Source organism: Hydractinia symbiolongicarpus, chromosome 8 (genome assembly GCF_029227915.1).
Source record: "Hydractinia symbiolongicarpus strain clone_291-10 chromosome 8, HSymV2.1, whole genome shotgun sequence".
Taxonomy (NCBI): domain Eukaryota; kingdom Metazoa; phylum Cnidaria; class Hydrozoa; order Anthoathecata; family Hydractiniidae; genus Hydractinia; species Hydractinia symbiolongicarpus.
The window spans coordinates 2,296,819-2,310,302 of NC_079882.1; the positions used below are offsets into that span (position 1 = coordinate 2,296,819).

General features: G+C 32.2%; 1 protein-coding gene across 1 annotated transcript; it reads right to left on the reverse strand.

Annotated features, from left to right (window-relative positions):
- Positions 1-7,360: 7,360 nt before the first annotated feature.
- LOC130655699 (calcium-responsive transcription factor-like) lies at positions 7,361-12,822 on the reverse strand. Its single transcript, XM_057458482.1, has 6 exons — positions 11,490-12,822; positions 9,847-10,111; positions 9,177-9,378; positions 8,939-9,091; positions 8,112-8,253; positions 7,361-8,025 (listed from the first exon to the last, which is right to left on the reverse strand). Exons 1-6 carry the CDS (start codon positions 12,439-12,441, stop codon positions 7,637-7,639), a joined length of 2,103 nt encoding a protein of 700 aa, XP_057314465.1. The 5' UTR covers positions 12,442-12,822; the 3' UTR covers positions 7,361-7,636.
- Between the last annotated feature and the right edge of the window lie 662 nt (positions 12,823-13,484).

Below are 13,484 nucleotides of genomic sequence, written 5' to 3' on the forward strand. Positions count from 1 at the left end.
ACGCAATATTTGCATAAATTAGATAGCAGTGAATGAAAGAAGAATATATGTTTTTTAAACAATTCTGATCTAGAATATCACTAAAACAGAATTCTCACATGTCAGAGTTTAAATTTGCACACACCAATTCAAAGATGATCTTAAAGTTGAAATATCCAAATTATAAAAAACAAATAATTCGGGAAACGTGCCGAAAAAGTTCTAAAAGTAAGTAAGTAAGCAAGTAAGTAAAATATATTTTCAGGGCTTAGGTTCCCCAAAAGGTTTTTGCACAATTTTCTATTTCTCGTATCTACCTATTTCTACAAATCGTTATGATTTCTTCATACTTCGATTTCAAGTAGAATCTAAGTCATTGAGTTCCTCATTTTTGATAATAATTTTTTTCCAAAAACTATGGTAGCCAAATCCCCAATTTTGCTTCGCAAGATTAATTTTCCGCAAATTGAAGTATTTTGTAGTTTCTCATCCCAATGCTCATCTCAAAATCTTCTGCCGATTTGCTGACTATACTAATCTTTTTCACTCCCATACTAACATTGTCAATTTATTTAAAACAGCTAACCAAGAACTTGCGCATATAAACGAATGGTTTAAAGCAAATAAACTCTCACTTAATAAAAGTAAAACTAAATATGTGTTATTCTATAACCGTTACAAAACTGGTAATATTCCACTCAAACTACCAGCTCTTAAAATTAATAACGTAAAAATAAAGAGAGAAGAAACAATAAAATTTCTTGGCGTACTTTTAGACGAATCATTAACATGGAATAAACATATACAAACCCTTGAAAATAAAATCTCTAAAAACTTAGGGATATTATATAAGGCCAAACGATACTTAAATTTCCATTGCTTAAAAAAACTATATTTTTCTTTTTTACACAGCTACTTAACGTATTGTAATATCTCCTGGGCAAGTAACAATGTAAATAAATTAAAAAAGTTGTATAATAAACAAAAACATGCTTGTCGCATAATTTTTGGTTTAGACAGATATGCACCAACACAACACTTATTTCTTCAAATTGGGGCTTTGAACATTTACAATTAAATATGCATCAAGTTTTACTTTTTATGTACAAGATGAAACAAAACATAACACCAAAATTGTTTACTAACCAATTTTTTTTAATACAACATAAATATGATACTAGATTTTCAAAAAATAATTATCAAGTGCCAAAGATTTTATTAAAATCTTGCACGTTTTCAATTAGACATAGGGGACCATACCTATGGAATAAATTTTTATCTGATGATATTAAAACAGACTCAACTCTTAATATTTTCAGGAAAAATGTAAAAACAAAATAATTAACGACTGACATTTGTAAATATTTTTAGATGCACACTCTCACATAGACCTTTGTAAATTCAACTAATCTTTTTATGGAATATATATAGTTAAAATATTGCTTTATTATATTAAGTATTATTTTAACTCTCTCTTTCTTTTTGCTTAACAACGGGGCTTAGTGATAAGGCAATTTGTGCCTTCTTTTTGCTCCGACCATTTTTGTATATATTACAAGATATTTTAACCTGTAATATTTATATAACGGCGAAATATACCTATAAGCTAACCTAACCATAACGAAGCGCTTGGATTGATTTGCACGTAAATTTTGTTCGTTAACGGGTTTCTAATTTATAAACTCTATGTTAATAATGCCTGTAGTCTGTCTGTTTGTTTGTAAAGTGTGGATCGTGTTAACCACGCACGAATTCTTGAAGATGAAAATAACAATACAATACATTTTTACCGACGTTTTTGTGATTGCTTGCGCATAGTAACCCAACCACGAGCCCTGATTTTATGAATAACCAATCATCGACGTTTCGCAGTATCGACTTATTTACAAAGGAAAATAAAAAGATTAGATTAGGTTATATAAGTGTTGAGGTTTGCAGATATCTTCTTGTTGACCTTTTTACCCTCCAAAAGCTTTTACATGTTTTTACATGCTAAAATCAGCATACCATGACGTATTTAGCCATGCATAAATCTTAAACAAACCAAATATTAGGATTTTGACTACAAACGATAGATCGTGAGGGAGCAGAGCATATTCAGCTAACTAGCAACAAACTGTATTTACAAATTCATCGTGTACCTAGCTAAGCTATGGTAGCTACCTCCAAATAAAACATTGAAAATTTTCTCTAGACAAACACAGTTGACTGTATTGTTAAATCTAGTTTGGTACACCTGCAATTAACATTAGGATGGGTTTTTATTCAAATTGGTGATAATTTTGAAACTCTCTATTTTGGATAAGAGTTTTGAATAAAATTTAATAAGAGCTTTTTATAATGGAAAAAAACTAGCTTAGGTTTGATAAAACAGCTGAAATATATACCTAATAGCTTCTTTTTAGTGGATGAGGTCTTCGTGAAGTTTAAGTTAGAATGTGCTGCTTCAAACTCTGGAAACACCTTTAAAAGAAAACTTACGAATTAAACAGCATCAACATTACTCTATCTGACACACGGAGAAAGGGCAAAAAAGAAGAATTAGAAGACCCTACTTTGTGTTAAGAAGTACTCTACCAGTAAAAATTTAAAATCATAATTATTACCTTGGTTTCTTTTAATCTTCCTAGTGTTTTTAATAAACTTTCAAGATCACTTATAAACTGCTTAAAATATGCATGCATTTATATATAAAGATATTCAAACATTTTGTAATTAAAAAATGTCTTAATGAATTGTCTAATACTGTATATTTCAACAACTTTACAAAATTGTTTGGTAACTGCATTTAGCTCGAGGAGGTGACAAGCTCTAACTTTTGTTCTTATTTGAACCAAAGTTGTGAAAAAGTATGAAAAGAACATTAGGCTTAAGCGCTTCACTAGATGGCAAAATGCCCTGGGAATGAGGTTATGTATTCAATTTAGGTGGTATGAGTTAAATTGCTCCTATATAAACAAATCATTGAAAGTTAAATATTTTTTTCCTTCATACTAAAACTATTTCTATCGTCATTGTTGTGGTCATAAATCAATAAGTTCGACCATTTAACATTCATTGTTTTGGTGTACTTATGATCAATATTTATGAGTAAGTATATCTTAGTTAACTGTCGATGGAAAAAGAACCGCAGATAAGTAAAATAACACTTAATTAGCTAACTAACTGGTCCTGATCTCTATTTTATTTGAGCTCACATTGACCTTGAAGGAAAAAAATGACATGTGAAAGAATTTTTGTTCCACTGTCGCCATAATAACAAAGGTTATTGACTTCTAATAGTTGTTAACTTTTTACTAGGAAAATAAGAAAATATAGAAAAAATCCGCTCCTGCAACGAAACTGTCTCACTTGCGATTGAAAAATCACGCGCCGATAACTTTAAAGTCGTACTATAAATAGGAAAGCTTTTTAACAGCTTTATAACTTGACAACCATTTTCAATCTTACCAAGTTTTTATATTTTTCTACCCTACTACCTAAAATGTCCCAAAAAAATCTCGTTTAGCAAAATTTTATTTTTTGAAGTAGAATTTTTCCGCGTTTTTTGACAAGAAAAAGAAAAAAAAAAGAAAAAATATCTGGCCCCTGAAGTGTTTTAAAGAGATTCCACTGTATATTTTATTTAAAATATGTTTAGTTCGCTGCACTACATTAATGTGTTAACAATTCCTTTGTTGAAAACACACGTCTGACATTCACGTAAACCGCGAATGGAATACGATCACGCTTGAGAGATACTTTACAATTTATTTGCCTCTTTTTTACATATTTTTTATGTCAAGCAAATGTGGTTCATTTGATACAATTATTAGTGGTGAAAGATTCCAAACAATAAAATAGAGGAAGAACATAGTGTGACAGTTAGTATTTCCACTGAAATTATTTCCACTAAAATATATAAAGGTCCAATAAAGTAACTTGTGAGAACTTCTAATAAAAAGAACTTTGCGTAATATGCCTATCTAATATGCCAGACTTTTAGCTATTTCTTGGGAAATTACCTTCTTCTGTGATATTTCCGTATCATGACAGAAACCTTATGATAAAATAAAAACGTTCTTATACATACACGGACGCTAGCATAAAAACGAAATGAAATTTAAGAGTTCATGGATTCAAAGTGCATTTTTTTATTTTAGCCTAAGTGAAAAATATTTTGATTTAAGCCTCAAAGTTGCTAAGATGCTAAGCGTTAATAATTAAATTCTACAAGATATTATCTTTATACTGGTGATGTTATGCGCTATAATATAATAACTTCTTTTCTTATTTACCACGACGGTGAGACGAACAAGAAACGACCATTTACCTCTTCACATTAGGTGGTGCTGTGAGGAGTCGCTAAACTTTGCAAATCGCCCAATATTGTAGGGACATTTTTAAAACATCTTAAAACCGTAGCTAACAAATGCTAGCTAGCTATACGTTGAGTATCTTCTTTAACAGATGAAATTCGTTTTTCTACGTCACGTCGGCAATCAGCAATTACATGAATGTTTGTTAACAACAAACATTCATGTTCATGAATGAACAACAAAAATCTTTAAAGTTACAAAAGTTCTTAATTTCACTGTTATTTGTGTATGGGAGCGTGCAATCACATAACAAAATATAAATTGCCAACAGGAAACACAAGTTTGCCGGCGTAAAGCAAAGAAATTGGATTTCACGTCGGCAATTATTGGCTGACATGAGGATAGGTAAAAAGCCGAGATCTTTTAGCGTGCAAGAGTATGATTGATTGTCTTGCTAATGTGTTCGTTCAACGTGCAACCGCTCCGTCTTTTTCACATTAACTTTTATAACGTGACAAACCCCCCTAGCTTTACACATATTCTTAAAAACCCTAGTAGCTAAAATGCTTTGGCACCCAGTTTAAATAAATCATCCTGAAATTATCACTTTCAGTGTTTTTTTTATTTGTTTGTTTTTTTGATTTGTTTGTTTATTGTACCCCAGTTGGTTTAAAGCTCACACAACTTAACTTTCCTTATCTTAACTCAACGATTAGTTTGCTATTCTGGTGTGTACATTTACAGTGACGCTGCTGCCTGATTCTTTTTCATCAAGACCTTTTACAAACACTGGAAAAAATCCCAAATTCAAATTCGAAAAGATACTGTGACCGCTGTTGCAGCTTTTAGTCTCTAAGCCAAGAAGAGTATAATTGCTCCAAGAATGAAAGTAATAGAGGTAAGATTAAAAGAAGCGGAAATAATGGCTTGCATTCTCATAACACAAAAGTTTTCTCAAAAAATTATTTTTTCATATTTAAAGTAGCCACCCCCAAAAAAGCATACTACAGATTACGCAAACTTTTTACTGGTAACTTGAACTTTTTGTCATTTCTTAGGTGCTTATGCACTTATTCAGACAAAAAAATAAATCCTGAACATTTCAGTAAGTCAAACTAAGAATGCAGAGGATATAGTGCCATAAATTTTCTCCTTTTTCAGTTTATTTAGAAAATGTAAATTTTAGGAGCTCCTCATGTCCGGGGATATGAAAGCGACGAACATGAAAAATTTTAGCCCTTGATAAAGTTTGTCAAAACATTTGATGACATCGTTAATTTTATAATTTTATTTGTGGTGAAGATGAGTAGTCAAAGAAATAGGAAAGAAAACTGACGATATAATGAAAATAAACGAGCATAGAGAAGTATCGTCTTCTGTTATCTGCTAATTTCATAAGGGAAAATTATGTAGAATCAAGACTCTGCATTGGCCAGCAGCACATTGTGTAAACAGTTTGGCGTCATCACTTCTGCATGTCATCTAAATTTAAAGGGAATTTTAACATCGTATTATGAGCATTCTTGGATACTAGGGACGGAACACATGGCATTAATTTAAAATTTCTAATTTCAGCCATAATTTTTTTTCGAAAAAATGTTTATCTAAAAGACGGCCCCTGTCTTGTTCTAAACAGTAGACCATTGTTTTTAACCTGAAAGCTTACCCTGATGTTCTTATAAAACATATTACAGTATACTCTCGTTAAGTGTAACTCCGGATAAGACGACCCTATAATGTTCACTCAATGTTAGTTCCCAATTTTTCTGGTAGTTTTAGATTATTTCTCTAAAATTAGTGACATTTCACTAATTTTTTCAAAGACATATGTTCTAACAATTAACAGAGCAGGCTGAAAAATTAATGATGATTCTTGGAGAGGAGCTTGATAATCCCATCCGTGTCAATATTTCGAAAGATAAAAAAGTTTTGACTAGTTAAACTTAAAACTAGTTAAACGTTTTTGATCAACATTTTACGTGTATTCAAAGCTATAGTTCAATAAAATAACCATATGCATAAAATAATGGCGAGGCTTAGCGCAATTTTTCCAATGTTTAATAATTTTTGTCGTAGGAAAGTAAGCAATTTTTGTTTTGAATGAATGTGTTTTGAACAAGCAAAAGTTCTACAAAATTGAAGCTGTAAAATAATCTTTTCGCAAAAAACGCATACCCTACGCATATTTTGACCCTAAAGATTTACCTATGAAGCAAACCCGTGCCTGTTCTCAAATATTTATATGCTCATAAAAACATATCTCTCAGTTTTCCTAACAGATTGCAAAAAAAAAAAAAAATGAAATTGACCCACCCAAAGACAGAATATTACGAATGACACCATAATGTGATTTTTCTCAATTAAAAAACATTAGAAACAAAGGTTCCTCAAAAAGTTATTTTTGGCTTACAGATAATATGCGATGATATAATTATCTTTATCCCTGCTGCTTATTTCAGCAGCAGGGATCACTCAACTAAACAATGCTCGTAGTCAGTAATCTGGTGGCGACAGTTAAAAATTTCACATTAGTGGCATGAAGTAAACAACGAGGCAGGAACGAGAAGAAACTATAACACGAAAACAGATGTATCGTATTATCAATATGAAGTTTTAGAAAATTTTATGCAGCATATAGACTTTATGAGTAAAAAGTTACGTTTATGAGTAAAAGGTTTTATGGAGATTTTTGCTTTTATTTTCCTTGTAAACAAAGACAGCCTGCCACGTGGTAGCCCACTTGTGTCTACCATGTTGTTTTTAAAGTGAAGTCTTAAGAAATTCCCATCTGACTGTTGTTAATGTATTACCACGCATTGTATTGTAAAAGAATTTTATGAACATTCCCGAAAAAGACATTCTTTGATTAACCCTTATAACCGCATATTATCCTAAAGTTTAAATAATTAAAATACGCTAGGTACGTGTGTAAACTGTATAAAAAACGTAAGAAACATTATTGTCAAACCACCCACGTATTATTTCAACTTATCCAAGTCGCGCTTCTGTACCTCTGGAAATAAAAAATAATTTTTTGAGGAAACTTGTTAAAGAACTAATCAAAGAACAAGAAGACAGTTCAGTTTATGTACTGATCTTACGATATAATTTCAAATGAAATGTATAAAAATTGGAACAACAAGTCTATATAATACAATAATTTAATAAAAATTAAATTGACCAAAATGAAAAAACTTAAAAATTTTATTCTCCGCAAATGATTAGACTGTATCAGTAATTCAAATTCTAAGTATCCTTTAAATTGTGTCAGAAAAGATATTTGATGTAGTTTAAAGGAAGTTAAAAAGAAGAAAAAATCATTGAGATATTCAATTATTATACATCTTAAATAATCTAAATCAGCTGTTTCCAGCAGCTGTGGAATCACTTTCTTGTAAGACATCGGGTACATTCGTTAATATGTCTAACTTCAATTTTTCATCTTCTGCATTATTTGCAGTTATTAGTAAAGTACTGCTGCGATCATCGTCTGTTAAGGTAACATGTGTATCCGTAGTCGGAGGTTCTAAGTTTTCATTACTATCTACACTGTCTGAGGTACCCACTGAAACGGCAGGAGTGTCTTTGGCAGCATTTGTTAATGCAAGTAAACCAATCTTAGCTAATTGTGCTAGCTGATCATATGTAAAGTTTGTAATTGAAAAGTTCTGAAGCTGGTTATCAGTCAAAGAAAGGGATATAGTTTCGGATTGGTCAATAGATTCTGAGATATCCTCGCTCTTTAGACCTATAAGATAAATCAAGAGTTAATGAAATTAAGAACAGAATTATTCATGCTAGTACCTATAATTCATTGATGTGTCTAAATTTTACCTGTTTTTCCTGTGGAAGAACTTAAAACATCTTCTGATATCTGATCTACTTTAAATTTTTTTATCATTAACGGTGAAGACGTCATCTCCATGCTGGTCGTTCTTTTACGCTTTTGTCTGATAGGCACTGGGGGTATTTCAGGCTGTAAAAAAAAAACACCATATGAAGTACTACACAATGTACAAGAATCAGCAAACGAGCTTTCGCAATTCTTAATTAGGCTTGGCTACTAAAGCTATGCTAAAGTGATCTTGAAAATAAGCATTATAATACATTTTTTATTTTCTGTTGTACACAACTTGTAATTTCACACTATAGATTATTTATATTTGCACAAGCAGAGTGATGCATTATTGCGTTTAAGTTGAGGTCGAAGTTGAGGCCGAAGGTGACACCTTTACAGCCCTTCGCAAATTACTTCAACAATCAAAGTAAATCTTGTTTACAAATGAAATAAAGTAAAAAAAAAAATGAAAAGCCCAGCCAAGTAAAAAAAATGCAACCACATGCTGTGGAATTAGTTATGACATGCGAACAGTTGCATGACACCATTTTTCTAAATGATAAAAGTCCACTGATTGACTTGCATTAAAAATGCTAAAATATGACTCAGTAAAAAAAATGTTTGCCGAGAGATGTTGACACAATTTCGATTTGCGTTGGTAATTTTTTGCTGAGGTGCATTTTACCAAATTAGGAGTGCTGCCTTTAGTAGATCTTAGAGCTACATCCCTTAAAAAATATTTATACATCTATGGGAAGAGAAAGTAACTTCACATATTTGTGTCTGATAATTTAAATTTTTTTTATAACTGAACAATACTTACAGCAGGCAAAGGAGCCACCACACCAGAATTTAAAGCTGCTTGTGTTTGCTGTATAATGTTTTGAATTTCAATTAGAGGTGGATAGAATGCCTTATTATGCTTATACGGTTTTTGTTCAGGTGCATTTAATTCCATTTTGTTCTCAACAAAATCCTGAAAAAAAAAGTTGATAAAATAAAAATTATTCTAAACATAATCACTTCTTGGATTACAAAAAAAACAAATGTGTGGCATATACCTTCACAGCTGCTCTGACTATAAATGGATTGACAAAACCTTGTCTCACAAGCTCTTGAATTTTATTTAAAACACGACTATCAACATCAATAGATTCCATTAATAAGTCATCAGGCTCTTCTATTTCTTTTCTGAAAGCTTCCATGCAATGTCCAACATTATGATAACGATGTGCAGTGGGTAAAGGTAATTGCATATATAACCTACACAACAAAATAAAACAATAAAATAGTTATAAAAAAATTCAGAAAAAAAATTATATCATACTCACAATAGGTAAAAGAAAAAAATTCCAAAGTTAAATAATGTGTGACAATAAAAAGTGACTATTTATTTTTTTGTGCACATAGGTAAAAATTTAACTAATTTTTAAATGTGCATAGGTAATACGATAGTTAATATGTTGTTACATGCACAGATACAACGCATATAATACTTTACATGTAGAGTCTGAATTAGCAATGCTACTGAAGTATATGTTAAGTAAATAATTTCACAGATAATATAATTGAAATACAAATATCATTTTTTCATCTGGAATTTTTTAAATAAAAACAAGTAGCCAAATCCCTTATTATTTAAGTTTTAAATTTTGTTCTAATTCACCCACACCAGAGTAGACAATCCTAAAACAATTTTCTTAGAAAAAGAAGGCAAAAGTATACTGATACCTTATTTCACCAGTATGAAAACCAGCTTGCCGAACCAATTTTAATGACTGCTCCTGTAGTTGCCTTAATAACTTTGGATCAGCATCTGTTGGCACGCGATATTGTGGAAATTTGCGTACTTTCTTTACAAAAAGCCTTGCAGGACAAGTCAAATTGGGGATTTTCTTTAAAGCATGTTTTTGACCATGATGCTGGAGCATCCTTTTAAGTGCATTACTTCTTTTACGTGGGCCATGTTCACATTCCATTACAGTTGCTCTCCGACCTTTAGATAACAAAGTAAAATTTAAGTTTGTATTAATAACAGAGGCTAGTTTTAGACTAATTATTTAAATCTGAATTTGAATATATTTATGAATACTGAAATCTTCAGGGAAAAAAAGAAAATATTGTGAGGTACAGTCGAGTGGACTATTTGTAGCACAAATGAGCTAAAAGTAAGTTTGCCAAAAATTAGTGACTAAATATAGAAAAGAAACTCTTGCAGCTGTGGTCTGGGAGGACATGCCATTCACAATTTCAACACTTCTTTGATATTCACAAATTAAAAACTGCTTATTAAAATCAGGGAAGACAAAAAGCACGTTTAGCTTCAACATGATTTCTATGCGATGCCAATGTCTCTGAAAAAAAATTTGAAGAAAAAGTCTTGATACATTTGCTCTCCTTTAAAGTTTTGTTCTATTGAAATGATGGAGATGAAAATATTTTTTTATGCAGACAAGAAGTTTGTCTTGGTTGGGACATTTGGTGTAGTGACTTGGTAGTCCCTGGAACAAAGCTCAAAGGTAGACCAAGAAAGACTGCACAAGAGATAAAAAGGATTAATGCAGTCAAGATAAGATCGGAGAAAGGACATTAATTTCCCTGTCCAATCCATGCTAGCACAGAAAACAGATGTTAAGCTGAGAATGATGATAATAATAAAACTAGTCGATAAGGCCCGTGAATAATCCACTTACACAAGGACTATCAATACACAAAATCTTTTTTCTGAAATATGTTTACCCATTGCATCTTTTTTTTGAGTGAAACGATGATCAAAAAAATGTATAAAATCATGTGCTTTTGACAAATGCCTAGGGAGATATAAAGGTTTTAAAATTTTGACATCAGCAAGGACCTGCCAAAAAACAAAAAAGGTTTTTGATGACTCAAATTTCTTCGAAACTAACCATAATGCTATACCTTGACTCAGAACATACCTTAACAACCAGAAAATTTTAGTGTATAAAAGTTTGGTACTTAAAAGCACTTAAAAGCAGTAATGAGAAACAATGAAATTTATAGAACACTCTAACGTTTTTCTAAAATGCATTTGAATCAGTAATATGCATTCAAATCATTTTAGAACACTGCAGTGTAGCCTTACGCAAATCCAATGTGTAATATTTATTCTTGATAAAGAAAAGGCTTGAATGAGAGATTGGAAATAAGCATATTGCTAAGCATCATTTCAGGCTCAAATTGAAAAAAATCTTAAGCATAATGAGCCTCAGTTTAAATCAACTGTATGCTTATAAAAAAATGAGTGTATTGAAATGTAGATGTTATTAGAGGGCATTAAACATAACACTATAATATTGTATGCATAGACTGCATATATGCAAACCAAAGCTAAATTAAAAAATACAATAACATACCAACATTGACAAAAGGAATTCCGTCGTAAGGTACATATTGAGACTTCCACATAAGTCTTACAGTATCAGTGGTTTCATCTTTTGCAGGAGATGGTGTTTGTCGTATAGCAAATAAGCTCTGTGTTTCTTTTTTATATAAATTTAATACAGCATCCATTTCAACCTCATTTGTAACATAACCAGTATATGTATCACCAAACATAGTACAATCTCTTAAATGCAATGCCCAATTTGGAATAGCTGAGACTTGTGGTGACTTAGCTATAACATATTTCCCAGATCGTGAAGACGGTGCAGGCTGGCGGTGACAAATTTGACTGTTATTGACAGTGTCAGCACCAGTAGTAGATAATATAGAGGAAGATAAACTTAAAATACTACCAGTTTGTGCTTCATGTTCATTCCCTGAAGTTATTGAAGCTTTTGAGCCTGTTATAGTTGAGAGTAAATCATTAACATTAATGTTTACAGGAATGCCCTCTGAATTCATAATTTGCACTGTTGCAGCAGAGTCTGTTTCATTCTTTATTGTGTCTGTTGAAATTACATTTATTGCATCTTCGTTTGTCGACCCTACTGTTTGGATAACAGCACTTGGAGAGTCATTTGACACTAACAAATATATAGGTCCGTTATTGCCTGTCATGTTAGCCGCATTTGTATCTGATATAACTTGAATTCTGGCATTAGAATTTAATCCTAGAATGTTTACAGTACCCTGTGTTAACTGCTCAGGTTCACGATGAGAGCTTTGTATGTCGTTACTATTTACATTATCAAAGACAATTTTGTTTTCACATTTAGAATTTGAGTGAGCATCTTCTTTATCTTCTACTGAATTCGATGAAATAACAAGTTCTGAAGAACTTAGAACTGAATGCTCAACGTCGTTGTGGGTACGTAGAGTATCAGTTTTATTAGTTAGATTTTCAGAGAAAACTTCAGCAGCCATGAACGTAAAAACAACAATAATAAAACCAACACGTACAATAACATAAACTTATTTCAGCTTTCATGCATGTGAGTTTAAAGTTTCCCACCAAATATCCAATGTTTTGGTTTTGCAGCCTCGTTTGATGCAGAAGATACAACCTCAGTGTCAATACGAAATTACAACCTCATAGTCAAATCGAGAATTCAAAAGAGAGAGGCTGTGGCATGACTTCGAGGATAAAGCTTCTTTGACCGTTATAGCGCATGCGTACTGATCTATCACTCGCCTTGCCGTATCCCTTATAAGGACACAAGAATCTTCTCCGCTGGTATTATTCTCCTCCACGTGTAATTTTAAAACTGGCTTAAGAAAAAGTCATGAGTTTTTTTAAAAAAACAAATATTGTGAATTTTTACTCCAAAAACTTTTCCGGCATTCGCAACGTGGAATAAAATTTATTTTCCAACAGGAACAAAATTGTAGTTTTTCCGTCATGTGTGTGTGGGATAAGATTTTTTGGCCAATCACATTGGCGTTGCAATTCAGGAAGCTTTTTGTTAAAAAATTTCTTTCATTCACGTCAGGATAACAAGACAAAGGAAACAAAAAAATTCTGCAACCTGAATGGTTATTACACTCTTGCTATTAGCTCGAACACTCGAAAACACAGCCCCCCCCCCCCCCCCCCCCTCAACATCATTCTACTTTGCCCGATGATGGGAGAAGGATCTCCCAAAACGTCGCCTACTAAACTATCATGTTCAAGAAATGAAAATAATATGAATACTGAACAGACAAACCGAAATAATATCTTCAATAAAAATTGATGTTATCCAACCAGAGAATCTGCCGTTTTACGTGTTTAAGGACTCTAGGTGTGCATTGGCTTCCAGCAGGGCCTTCGCCCCTGGAACCCACATGGGCTTACAGCGCCCCCTGGAAGCCAGCTGTTTCGGCAACTCGCTTCGCTCGTTGATTGTCACTAAAATCTCAAAATCTACCACTTTGCCTAAGCCCCCCCAAAAAAAATTTGGAAATTGTGGCGCCGCCCCTGACCTTGA

What these genes read in the sequence shown, in the direction of transcription:
- LOC130655699 (XM_057458482.1), bottom strand. Translation starts at nt 12,441, where the DNA reads ATGGCTGCTGAAGTTTTCTCTGAAAATCTAACTAATAAAACTGATACT. An exon ending in TAGTCAGAGCAGCTGTGAAG is followed by an intron (nt 9,092 to 9,176) that starts GTATATGCCACA and finishes TTTTTTTTTCAG; the next exon opens with GATTTTGTTGAGAACAAAAT. An exon ending in TGGTGGCTCCTTTGCCTGCT is followed by an intron (nt 8,254 to 8,938) that starts GTAAGTATTGTT and finishes TTTTTTTTACAG; the next exon opens with CCTGAAATACCCCCAGTGCC.